The sequence below is a fragment of the Naumovozyma dairenensis genome, chromosome 7 (genome assembly GCF_000227115.2).
Source record: "Naumovozyma dairenensis CBS 421 chromosome 7, complete genome".
Taxonomy (NCBI): domain Eukaryota; kingdom Fungi; phylum Ascomycota; class Saccharomycetes; order Saccharomycetales; family Saccharomycetaceae; genus Naumovozyma; species Naumovozyma dairenensis.
The window spans coordinates 936,697-950,005 of NC_016485.2; the positions used below are offsets into that span (position 1 = coordinate 936,697).

The following is a 13,309-nucleotide window of genomic DNA, read 5'->3' on the forward strand; positions in this document are numbered from 1 at the left end:
TCCATAACTTCATTGGGAATTCGTCTAGAAACGAATGAAGCCTATACAACTGTTCACTAAGCGCTAGGGACTGCCTCTTGGGGCCGATGCGTACAAGGCGATCCAGTTGAAATAAGTTCTCAATCTCATTTTCTTATGACCGCCTTTTTCGTTTTCAGTGGTATGTACGGATGTTTATCAAAAATTTAAAAAAATGTATTGGTGTTGTAAGAAGGAGAAATTCCAAAGAAAGAAACCGACTGGCGGTGCGTAGGTAAATTTTTTGGCAGATGAGATTACATTGTGTCCCTCTAGTTTTCTGAGCCCGAGAGAAAGGTTTTTCCGTCTACAGGTTTCAAGTTTCCTTTTGGAGTCTGGGCTGAGTACCAGACTGTGAAAGCGAGATGGTTCCAAAGGTAGAGGATGTACCGATTCGAGCAAGTAGGCATGGATTGTTGGGTAGTGTGCGTAGTAGCGTAGAGTGGTTTACCCTGTACAGACTAGAGTAAGGTAAGTAGGTAGGTAGATAATTATATTGAATAAGGTATCTTGATATAGTAAATTGATTAAAACTAGTAGTTTTTTAATAGTTGGAAAGCTTCTTCATTTCCAAATACAAGGTACAACGAATATACGAAAAAATGGCTCCATCTGGTATGTTAAAATTTAAAAAATGAGAAAGTTAATAGAGATATCAACGAAGATGAAGAAAAGATGAAAGTCGAGACATGACGATAGTATAAAAAAAGTCAAAGGAATAATAAATTTCAAACAAACTATTGAAGGAGCCTCCGATAAAAGAAATAGATGGTGAATAAATATAATATACGATAACACAAGTGGTATGGACGATCAGAAAAACTATACAAGAGAACTGCTAATAATAAACTAAGAACAAGCTACACTCTTTATGGGGTTGTTGTTTAAGATAAATAGAAAGAATCGTTGTTCTGTACCATTATCGCATTGTTGAAGAATTCCTTCATTGATCTATTGCTTCAAAACAAACGTTATTTGTTTCTTTTTTACTAACAAGCTTTTGGAACTTCATTTTTCAATCAATTTATAAATAGCTAAAGCTACTGCTGCCAAGAAGGCTGTTGTCAAAGGTACCAATGGTAAGAAGGCTTTGAAAGTTAGAACCTCTGCTACTTTCAGATTACCAAAGACTTTAAAGTTGGCTAGATCTCCAAAATATGCTTCTAAAGCTGTTCCTCATTACAACAGATTAGATTCATACAAAGTTATTGAACAACCAATCACTTCTGAAACTGCCATGAAGAAAGTTGAAGATGGTAACACTTTAGTTTTCCAAGTTTCCATGAAATCTAACAAGTATCAAATCAAGAAGGCTGTTAAGGAATTATATGAAGTTGATGTCTTATCTGTTAACACTTTAGTTAGACCAAATGGTACTAAGAAGGCTTACGTTAGATTGACAGCTGATTACGATGCTTTAGACATTGCTAACAGAATCGGTTACATTTAATTGAATTTAATCTAATCTAATCTAACCCAATGTAAATTTATGTTTAATCTTAATCGAATTTTAATCTAATCTAATCTAATTAAAGAATAATCATTTCCTTATCTTTTATATATTGTCTTTTTCTTTTGTGTATTACATTTTTTTCTCTTTATAAGAGCATTGTTAATGAGTCCGAAGTAGAAGAGTCGATACATATATATAATAGGATATTCTCTAGCTAGAATACATGATACATCTAACGTGACGTTAACTTCAGTAAGAGCACCGTATACTATTACGTAACGTTACATGGAATTTATAACGACAGAAGCAAGTGAAGAAAGAAAAAAAAATTGAGAGTAATGGGGTTTTAAATTATATACAAAGGTATATGTAGGAGGTATATTATATATACTTGTAAGTTTTTATGGATTTTTTTGTTGCTGGATGGTTAATTCGAAATAATATTTAACTAATTTTTTTAGTTATGAATGAAAAGGATGAATATTAATAATAGTAACTTTTACCAGCTATCTGTGAATGTGAACAGGAATGAGAGAGAGAAAAAAATGATGTTTTGAAATGTAATGAATAAGAATATTTGAGTATTTTCTTTTGAAATTTTTATACTTGAATTAGTTTATTTTGTTCTGTTGTTGTTTTTTTATCTTCGAATGTCGTTAGTAGAGGATGGATGAAAGAAAGAAAGTATGGAATAATGTAGAAAAAATTTTTTCAACTTAGTTCTCAATAGCGAATTTGGAACCAGTTTCTACACTTTTCTTTAATTTTGGTAAACATAAAGGTAACATTTCATTACGTTCATGATCATCCATTCTATCAACGATATCATAATCTACAGAAGTAACACCTTTCTTGGTGATTGTCATTGGGATAGAGAAGAAGGCACAATTATCAATTAAAGGTAATAATTTTTCCATACCCATTGCAGTTGGATGACCTTCAGAATCTAATAAAGAGACGTAACAAATCCCATGGATTTCAGATACGTTACCTAACAATAAGGAGACAAATTTATTAACGACTTTAAAACCTGCATGAGCCATTGATAAAGTGGCACTACCTAGACCATTCTTGGCCTTAACGACTTCGTCACCACCATATTGTACACGATGAATCAAATATGCCAATTGATCCTTATCTAAGGATTTATAGGATCTTGATTGAGAGAACAATGGCATAATAGTTTCACCAGAATGACCACCGATAACTGGTACATCAGGCATATCATTCGATCTTGGAGTAATATCAGCATCGATGGTAACTTCATGTAAGAAAGTCTTTGCTCTAACGATATCTAATTTAGTGACACCCATGATTCTTCTTTCAATGTGAGTATTCTTTGAGACATCTTGATGTTTATGCCATAATCTATTGACCATAACTGGCACTAATGAATTAACAGGGTTTGAGATGATCAATACAAACACTTTAGAAAGATCACAATATTTAGCGATATCATCAGTCAAATTGGACATGATTTTAGCGTTAATATTGAAAAGATCTTCACGATTCATACCTGGTTTTCTTGGCATCCCAGCAGGAATGATGACTAAAGATGAATTCATTAAACAATCTTTGATACCTGTAGCAGGAGAATGATTGGAAATGGACACAGGGGTGTCAATATGAGACAAATCAGCGACGACACCATTAATGGCATCTTCATTGACATCGTATAATGCTAAATGGATATGATTTTTATCTCTTTGAGTTGAATTTGTCTTCAATGGGAAATGTAATTGAGTTTTCAGTAATAACGATAATGACTGGCCGATACCACCTGCGGCACCCAAGATGGAGATCTTTAGAGTATTTGGTTGTAAAGCTGGATTTATTGGGTGAGGCATATTTATTTTACTTTACTTGATTTTATTTTATTTTATTTTATAACTGCACTTGTGTTAGAGTTTTGTATAAGAACTTTTTGTCTGTGTGTTAAAAAGAGGGATATGGGAAACAAAGCTTGTAGAAAACAGTACAGAAAGCAAAAAATATGAATATATATAAGTTTCTTGATTGAAGTAATCGATTCAATAAAGACAGATGCTTATATATCAAACATACATAACCTTGTTCTGTGTTTTAGCCTCTTTTTGCTCGAGTAGCCTACGTTTGTAATGGGTATCTGCCTCTTTCCCACCTTAACAAGTTGCTTCGCTCCTCTCAATTGGGAAGAAAAATCCTGTTGACTTAACACACAAACTGGAGAAAATACGTACGGTAAGTACACTGTGGAAATAATTTGGAAAAATCCGGTTCCCCAAAGAGGAGAGAAACGGCCGTACAAAGAGCAACACGGACCCCAATTATTCTTCTATTTATCCTAATTAAATGAGCCGGAGATTCCCGCATGGTGCGGTGTGAGGATGTTCACGAAGACTCATTCCAATTTTCGAACGGACAAATGGAACGTTTTCCCTCCTTGCTAAATGGTCGTGGCAGGTTGTGCGCATGGAACGCACACAGGGAACGGTACGTAGTTGACAAGTCGACAACCACTCCTCCTGCAACCCAATCTTTCTCAAATTGGTACATGCTATTATTTTTTTCCCGGGAACCGGCACCGGCAACGGCACCGGATCGATGGCGAGGATTCAAATCAAATTGAGAAAGCCATAAATAAACGTACCTACGTACGCATTGAGCGGGCATGTCCACGAGCATTTTACTGGGAAGCTCGGCGGCTAACTATTATCTCTCGACACATTGACTCATTTTTTTCATATGTTACAAAACAAGGCAGGACATCAGACAATCAAACAAACAAACAATTCTGTTCACAGTTCACTATATTTTATTTTATTGATTGATTGATTGCTTAATTATCTGGCAAAGGTTCTGCCTGAAAAAGCAAATCTCGATAATAGGTAAAGTGCTGGAACACACCAGACATACGTACATACGTATGTAAATTATATCTCATCTATTATGTCCGTAATACATTCAATATACCTTCCACCATGAGTATTTAATTTATTTATTGAAAATTAACGAAAGTTGCATCCAACAGATTTCATAATAAGATCCCACAAAAATGTATAATTTCGATTACTACTGGCTCGCTGCAGCCTTAATCGTACGTAATTGTGGCTCCTTACGCGTCCGATCTCTGTATAATATAATCTTATCGTGTTAAAAAAGTTTTTAGGTTTCAGTGCATAGAAGAGGGAATGATGAGGAAATTCTTTACTCATTTATATATTGGTGTACATTTATGGCTGCCCCCCCTGTAGGCATTGTCGTCTATATTTTATGGAATCACTTGAGGTTACGCACTAACGCAATGGATATATATAATATTCATTCTGAGATTAATACTCTTACCCTCCTTAATGGAAAAACGCACGTGAAAAAAAAAATATAAAACCGTTTGAAAAATTATTCGTAACTCATCGCAACCCAAACTAGTTTTTAGATGAAATATTATAAGTAGATAATCCATCATGTCGGCAATTATCATAGAGTAAAAAACGACATACTCACTTTACCGTAACTCATCATATTACAACGGCAAAACTAATATATTAAATAATAAAAATGACTGCCATTTCGTTAATCAAAGATAACGAGCCAGATTTGAAAAAACAAAAATAAATGATACATTACCAAAAATTCATGAAAGATTACAATGTGAATACTATATGGAAAAGAAAAGAAGAAGATGTGGAATGACAAGAAGGAATGGTGAACAATACTGTACAGAACATTTAAATATATGGAAAAAAAAACAAGGTAATGCCGTTCATAATAATAACAATAATAATAATGAGAGCAAAGTGCATGACAATGAAAAGAATAATGATCAAAGAATCCCATGCCCATTAGATCCAAACCATACTGTGAAAAAATCTCAATTAGAAAAACATTTGAAAAAATGTAATAAAACCAAATTAAAACATTCAAATGATGGAAAACCATATTATTCAATTGATATCAACGGTGATCATCATCCTCATAAAGAGCAATCAAAATTAGAAATTACTGAAACATCAAGAAATAAATGGATAATGGAAACAATTTCAATATTAGAAGAAATCTCAAAATCCAATCTCTTTGATGAAATGCCACTAATTGAAAAATCAAATAAATTCATGGAAGAAAATAGGTTTAAATTATTAACCAATAAAAAACATGCCATTCAACAATCTTCTTTAATTCAACATATGATAGATAAAAAAATGTTCAGAAATAATCCAAATTTTATTGAATTTGGTTCAGGTAGAGCTGAATTCTCAAGATACGTTAACCAAGTGGTATTATGTGAAAATAACAATGATATTGATTCAACAGATGTAGAGCCTCAAACATCTAATTTCATCTTCATAGATAGAGCATCAAATAGAATGAAATTTGATAAAAAGATATTAGATGACTATGTAGAATGGATTTCTAATAAAAATAAGAAGTCGGGGGAAAAAATGAATGTTCCCGATATTAAAAGAGTTAAAATAGATATACGTGATTTGAAACTTGATCCATTATTAAGTTTCCCAAATAACAATAACTATGTGGCCATTTCAAAACATCTTTGTGGTGTTGCCACAGACTTGACATTAAAATGTATTCAAAATAGTGATATTTTGACTGGTAAGGATTTGTCTTCACCATCTAATTTTGATGGCATTTGTATTGCAATGTGTTGTAGGCACGTTTGTAATTCAAACGATTATGTAAATCCCGTTTTCGTTAATAGTCTCTTGGAAAAATATGGACATGATGAAACGTTTACATATGATCAGTTTTTCTATTCTTTACAAAAAATGTGTTCCTGGGCTACTTGTGGTAGAAGAGATGATATGAATGATCATGATGTAGTGAGAATTACTGACGATAAATCAATAACTTTAAAAGAAAGGGAACAATTTGGATTGCTAGCTAGAAGAATAATTGATGAAGGAAGGAAAAATTGGGTAAAGAAAAATTTGAATAATGCCAATGATTTTACTGTAGAATTAGTGAAATATGTTCACAGTGATGTTTCTCTTGAGAATATTGTCTTACTTGTATCGAAGAAATGATAGAATAATAACAGAATCTAATTAAGTTATAGCTATCTTTCCGTGATAGTATTTTTGTTGAAATGACTATCACACTATAAAATAGATAATAGATATTCGAAAAATCTCTCTGATTATCACCATAAAAAACATTAAAAACGACTTAGTAATGGTTGATAATAGCAGTAGAACGACAGGAAATGTTTTTTTATTTTTGTTTATTTCTTATTCCAAATTTATAAAATTGGCGGCCTAATTCGCTCCGATACGTCCAAAGGTAAAGACAGAAATAAAAAAATAAATAAACGATTTTTTAGGGAATAAGCCGTTGAAAGTCCTTTTATAGATGAAAACTCAAAAATAGGAAATATATACTATGGTCATAACTTTTAAAAAATGCCCTATATAATACACTACCTAATCAGCAAAACTTTTATTAACTAAAATGACTGAAATAACGGTCTCTAAATGCTGTTGTCGACCGCTTGATACCGCTATTCGTAGGCCCATCAAATCCTGGACCTCTATTAATATATACTAATAGTCTTCTAGACCATTTGTTGAATTCTTGGGTACAATTGTACTTCAATTCAAGGCAAGAATGTAACGGCACAATTGTTTCAATATTTTCGTCGTTAGCTGTTGGCATCCAAAAGGCCAATCTACCACCAATAGGCAACCTTTCCGCAGAATACTGTAAAATGTCATCCAACAGAGCATCCAAAGCATACGGTTTCTTGGTTGGAATATAGTCACGATGTAAAAATGCTTTCTTACCGTCGATTTCTACATTTTCTTTCCCTACAAATCTTTCCGGGTCTCGAGCACCTAATACTTTGATACTTTCTCTAATTCCATAAGGAGGATCACATAATATTGTATCGATACATAAATTAGATCTCAAAGAATTATGTGTAAAATCCATAGTTAAGACATCCAAAAATCTCGAACTTTCCTCATAATATTTAAAATTAGCTCCTATATTTTGTGATGCACCTTTACCTCTGATCATTCTTCCATCAATATCTGATCCGATAACCAATGCTCCATAATGACCACCTGCAGTCAAAAAAGAGCCAGTACCAGCAAAGGGGTCATACATAATAGTGCCTGGTTTGACTTGAGCAATATTGGCACTTACTAAAGATAATTCAGCTTCAAAACTTGTTGTTCCCTTATAAGGTCTTTTCTTTAAATCATATTTTTCCATGGCTAAACGATCCCCCTTCTGTATCAATCTACCGAAAATTAGATTAATTGGTTCCTTTGCTGGAATATTCTCTGAGATTGGTTTATATTCTTCAATGACAGTAAAAATTTGATTTGGATTCTTCATATCAATCTTACCCTTAAATTCCAAGTATGAAAATGTTTCAATTTGTTTTATTCTATTACTTTTACTATTTCCTCTGTAAGTATCAAATTCAAATTTAAAGGAATCATTTTCGTACAATTTTTTATATTCTGGGAAAAACGATTGCGATTGGATTGACTCATGTAATCCATCATAAGTTTTACCTTCGCCCCAGTATTCATAAATGGCTCTTGTTAGGATAGATCTTTTAATCCAATCTTTTGCCTGCTGATCATTGTCTAATTCAACAAAAAAGAAAGGACTATTATCATCATACTTATCAAAATTAATGTCTTTTATGTTGTATAGATCCGCTAAAGATTCTAATTCTGCTCTCCTAAAATTTGTATGGACTTGCACCATAAATACTAAATACTTCTTTTTCGTACCATTTCTTGAGCCGATTGATGATGCCATTCCTGAATGATGTAAAAAAATCGTCGTTTTGCAAAGATATCAATTTTGTATATAGATGGTGCGTCCCTTTGCTCCTTATGCCTTTGTTTAACAGACCACATATATGTATATATGTACAGTAGACCTCCAATTTTTCAATTTGATACCATCTCATCTCGAAAGATAAAATTTTCAGATTTTTCAGAACGCTCTCAATTTTCAATTTTTCATAAATACTTTACATAGCCGCCCAACGAAAGAAACTGCCTATTATCAGCCCTATATTTTTTGGGGTGGAATAAAGGGCTTATTGTACAAACCCGTGATGGGGTTTTCTTCTAGCCCCCATATAAAAGGTGGTATTACCCGGAGTGAGTGGAAATTTCTTTTTTCTTTCTTTTCTCTGCAGGGAAAAAAGGAGAAAGCTCTGGGTGATCGATACGACTATTCAGTATAAAAGGAGAGAGGCAAAAACCACAATTTTAAAAGTTCAAGTGTTTCAGCTTCCATCGAAGAAAACTTCAAATTTATCGAAAGCTACAGTAGAAAGTCCTCAGGAATTCATTGTTGGTCTTACATATTGGAATAACTCATAGCTCTGCTGAAAATTAAACCGAAGAAGGTAACAGCGAGAAAAGGAAAAAAGCTGCTTAGTTGTTCGTTAGTAATTTTAAAGCGTACCATATATTGATTATATCGTCATCGTTAATATATTTATAAAAGCTATCAGAAGACCTTTTCACGTTCATAATACGGAAAGTTCATTGCAAAGAAACAGGCTTAATCTTACCAAGAAGGCCATACTATAATATAACACGCAAAGATGAGTTCTGACGAAGAAGATTTTAATGATATTTATGGTGAAGAAACGAATAGCACCCCAGTCATTACGGCTTCAGTTAATGGTGAAAAAGATGTAAAGACGGTGAAAGAAGGACCGGAAGGTGACCAAAAGGCGGGGGAAGCTTTGGAAATGAATAAAGATACCAACCAAGTTGGCCAAAGTAACAAGGACCAACCAAGTCATTTAGATGCTTTGCAAGCGTTATCATCTCAGATGAATCAAGTATCTACAACAAATAGTAATAATATTAATAATATTAATAATAATAATAATAGTAATAATAATAATTCTAATTTTGCAAATAATACGAATTTGGATAGTACTAATAATGTTAATAATAACAATGAAGTTTCACCTGTTAATAATGTTGTGGTTTCACACACAAATAATTTGGATGACAATAATGGTGACGCGAATGTGAATGGCAATAGTAACAATTTCCCTCAACCAGGGGGAATGCCCTGGGGTCAATTTCAACAAACAATGCCAGGATTTCCAAATCAACAACCAGCTATGTTACCACCACAACCACAACAAAATGTTAAGGCTGACATTTCAAAAGATAGTTGTAAAATGTTTATAGGTGGATTGAATTGGGAAACAACAGAAGATGGTCTCCGGAATTATTTTAATAAGTATGGTAATGTCATTGAGTTGAAGATAATGAAGGATGGAGCAACAGGTAGATCTAGAGGTTTTGGGTTTTTAACTTTCGAACATCCATCGAGCGTTGACGAAGTGGTTAAAACACAACATATATTGGATGGTAAGGTTATCGATCCAAAAAGATCAATTCCAAAAGAGGAACAAGATAAAATCGGTAAAATATTTGTTGGCGGTATCGGTACAGATGTCCGTCCAAAGGAATTTGAGGAATTTTTTGCCCAATTTGGGACTATCATTGACGCTCAATTAATGTTAGATAAAGATACTGGTAGATCAAGAGGGTTTGGTTTTATAACTTATGACTCAGCAGATGCTGTCGACAAAGTATGCCAAAATAAGTATATAGACTTTAAAGGCAAGCAAATAGAAGTTAAGAGAGCACAACAGAGACATTCACACGGTAAACCGGCGGATGCTTCAAACAGTCAGATGCTAACTCCAAATCCTATGGCAACGCCAGGGATGGTGAACCCGATGGGTCAGATGTATCAAAATCCAATGATGCCAGGTTTTAATCCGATGTTCAACCCTCAAGCAATGACTGATTATTACCAAAGAATGCAGGACTACTATAAACAAATGCAAGCACAAACAGGGATCGACTACTCACAAATGTATCAACAGCAGATGGCCATGATGATGCCTGGATTTTCCATACCTCAAGGAACTGATGGGTCAGGTTCCCCAACATCAGATTCCGTAACTCCATCTACGCAACCAGAAATATCAGAGGCAAATAATGAAGAAAATTCATCTTCTAATGTTCAAACAATTGGGGAAGAATCTGCACCAGCACCGGCACCAGCGCCTGCACCTGTGACTATAGAGCCATCCATCCCTACAACGGATGAAGAAAAAACCAGGGCACCAGCTTCGCCACCGCTGCTGAATCTTCCAAAGGGTCCGAGAGACCCAACTGCAACAGCTACGATACATCATCAATACCAACGTAACAATGACCGTGGTCATTATTATTCTAATGGTAGGGATAGAAAGTATGGACGTGATGAAGATCGCGATCGCGATCGTGACCGTGGTCGTGGCGGTTACCATGGAGGACATCGTGGTGGGTACCGTGGAAATCGTGGACGTGGAGGAGGATACAATAAGCGTAAGAACGGGTATCGTCCGTATTAAGGAATGCATATAATATGTACAGAGACTATAGATTATGTAATGTTAATATATCGTAGCTAAAAATACGTATGGTTTTCTGTGGAATAAATACTAGGCTTTTCAACACAGTTATTCAGATGTACTCTTTACATCTCGAGCGTTCCTAGTTCCTTTTTTGAAAATTAACAGTGCCTTCCCTGACAAAGCTTAAACATATAATGGTTTTATGTACGCAATCTAAATTAGCCACTTGACAGTTGATTTCTCAGCCGCTTATATCACCATGCGAAAGGCCTAGTTGAACAATGGCATATGTGTTCAACATTGACAAGAATAACCAAATAATGACCCCAATGATTGTTATTATCCAATTATTCGCCATATAAACGATGTCAACTTCTTCTTCATCGCCATTGCTACCTGCTGGTACTATATCATCGGTGTCTCTTTCGACATCAGCGCTTGTTTCTGTATCGATGTTAGAGTTTTGTTCAGTACCTTTCTTACGTACAATCTCTGTCTTCATAATAGATTTATTACATGTAAAATAAATCAATGGTGCTACTAAAAATGGCAAGACAATTGACAATACCACTTGTGAAGCGTTCAACGCCTTAGACATGGCTTCTTTACCAATGAAGATAGAGATAAATAAACATGGAATCATAGAAATAGATCTTGTGACCAATCTTCTTTGCCATGGGATTAATTTCCAATCGATGTGACCTTCGCTGACAATCTGACCCGCCATTGTACAAACGATACCTGCAGATTGCCCACTCAACAGTAAGGCTAACATGAAAATTGTTCCAGCTGCTGGGGCAAGCGTCTTTGAAAGAAGATCATGAATGACAAATAAGTCTGCATCAGAAGCCCCTGGTGTATCATATAAAGTGGCACCAGCAATGATCAATATTGAACAATTAACGAATAGTGCCATAGTAAATAATGTTAGGGCAAGTTCAACCATTGAATATTTCATACAGTATCTAATAGCATCTAAAGTTGGTCTATAATTGAAATATCTTTTATCTAAGAATTCTTCTTTATTTTTCTTTTCATTATTATCATCTACTAAAGAATAGTTACCATGCTGAACGTCATAATCCAATAATCTTGGCTGAACCAATCCGGACCCCAAGAATAGAGAATGAGGCATAACTGTTGCCCCCAGAATAGAAATGGCAGTATACATACCATTATGTTGAAACATTTGACTAGATGGAACGAATCCCCTGAACACTTTCCTGACAGATGTTGATTTAGGTATATAAGCTAATTCGATAGAAAAACAAATACAAACCCCTATAACCAAGACAGCGACTCCGTATTCGAAATAACGAACAAACCTCAACGATGAACTACCAGGTTTATAAGTGAACATAATTATGAATACATCAGCCACGGTAATGGCAACACCTGCCGGTAATGGAACTTTAATAAGGATATTTAATGCGATAGCGGTACCGATGACTTCAGCAATATCAGTTGCAATGATGGCGCATTCTGCAAAGAAATAAATGATATAGTTCATCCATTTGGGTAAATGCATTCGGCAAGCTCTTGATAAATCGAGACCTGTGACAGTACCCAATTTGATACATAATAATTGTAAGAAAATCGCAATGAAATTAGATAAAAGAATAATACAGAGCAATGAGAATTGGTTAGAGGCACCTGCGCTGACAGCAGTGGAGTAATTACCTGGATCAATATATGCGACACTGACCATTAGACCTGGTCCTATAAATTGGATATATTTGCGTAAGACCTCTAAAAGGTGATCTTTTACTCGAATATGTTTCTTGAAAACCTTCTGCTGAGAAACATTACTGGATATTGATACAGTTTGTGCAATGGTATGCGGCTTACTTTCTGAAATGGCATTTTTGCAATCGTCACCCTCTAAATCATTATCATTTCTCTTATGAAGATGAGGTTCATTTGATACTTGTTGAGAAGAGCTTCCAACTGTCATTTTTTCTATTATATTTTGGAAGTTAAAATAATGCTGCTGCTTACTCCGAGGTTGATGAAACAGAATTAGCAAATCGTTAACGTGACCAATAACTGGATGCTTGGGATCATTGGGTACTCTTTGGATGGTATAAGTGCGGTGCTTCTTCGAGCCTTGGGATGTTAAGTTTGATAAGTCTTATTTAGTCTACTAAAGTACAGGGGAAGGAGCTCTGTACAGTCTGAGTTCCACAGCAAGAATTTGGATACGTGCAGATGGCGTTTCAATTACGCGTCTCACATTTTCGAGGCCTGATTTTATTTTGCCCTGCACACGCGGTAGCGGCGCCAGCAATAAAAATGACACTGATAATAATAAACAGCGCGGTTCATCCAAGAGCTTCTTGTGCTTGTAGAGAATATATACATATACAGATATATATATATATATATATTGTTTATTATTTAAACATCAAAATACCAATAATGGTTTGAAAAATGACCATAAT

The 13,309-nt window shown here is 34.6% G+C and overlaps 6 protein-coding genes across 6 annotated transcripts; 3 read left to right on the forward strand and 3 right to left on the reverse strand.

Annotated features, from left to right (window-relative positions):
* Positions 1 to 1,255: 1,255 nt before the first annotated feature.
* RPL25 (60S ribosomal uL23 domain-containing protein) lies at positions 1,256 to 1,468 on the forward strand (the record flags this gene model as incomplete). Its single annotated transcript, XM_003671365.2, has 1 exon — positions 1,256 to 1,468. One exon carries the CDS (start codon positions 1,256 to 1,258, stop codon positions 1,466 to 1,468), a length of 213 nt encoding a protein of 70 aa, XP_003671413.2.
* Positions 1,469 to 2,187: 719 nt separating this feature from the next.
* Positions 2,188 to 3,318, reverse strand: MDH2 (malate dehydrogenase MDH2; the record flags this gene model as incomplete). The annotated part of the gene is made up of 1 exon (XM_003671366.2): positions 2,188 to 3,318. One exon carries the CDS (start codon positions 3,316 to 3,318, stop codon positions 2,188 to 2,190), a length of 1,131 nt encoding a protein of 376 aa, XP_003671414.2.
* Positions 3,319 to 5,112: 1,794 nt separating this feature from the next.
* On the forward strand, positions 5,113 to 6,489 carry TRM13 (tRNA:m4X modification enzyme; the record flags this gene model as incomplete). Its single annotated transcript, XM_003671367.2, has 1 exon — positions 5,113 to 6,489. The coding sequence occupies one exon, from the start codon at positions 5,113 to 5,115 to the stop codon at positions 6,487 to 6,489; it is 1,377 nt and encodes a 458-aa protein (XP_003671415.2).
* Positions 6,490 to 6,904: 415 nt separating this feature from the next.
* Positions 6,905 to 8,239, reverse strand: TRM11 (tRNA (guanine-N2-)-methyltransferase; the record flags this gene model as incomplete). Its single annotated transcript, XM_003671368.2, has 1 exon — positions 6,905 to 8,239. One exon carries the CDS (start codon positions 8,237 to 8,239, stop codon positions 6,905 to 6,907), a length of 1,335 nt encoding a protein of 444 aa, XP_003671416.2.
* An 802-nt stretch (positions 8,240 to 9,041) lies between these two features.
* Positions 9,042 to 10,865, forward strand: HRP1 (Hrp1p; the record flags this gene model as incomplete). The annotated part of the gene is made up of 1 exon (XM_003671369.2): positions 9,042 to 10,865. One exon carries the CDS (start codon positions 9,042 to 9,044, stop codon positions 10,863 to 10,865), a length of 1,824 nt encoding a protein of 607 aa, XP_003671417.2.
* Positions 10,866 to 11,109: 244 nt separating this feature from the next.
* On the reverse strand, positions 11,110 to 12,822 carry SMF1 (divalent metal ion transporter SMF1; the record flags this gene model as incomplete). The annotated part of the gene is made up of 1 exon (XM_003671370.2): positions 11,110 to 12,822. One exon carries the CDS (start codon positions 12,820 to 12,822, stop codon positions 11,110 to 11,112), a length of 1,713 nt encoding a protein of 570 aa, XP_003671418.2.
* Between the last annotated feature and the right edge of the window lie 487 nt (positions 12,823 to 13,309).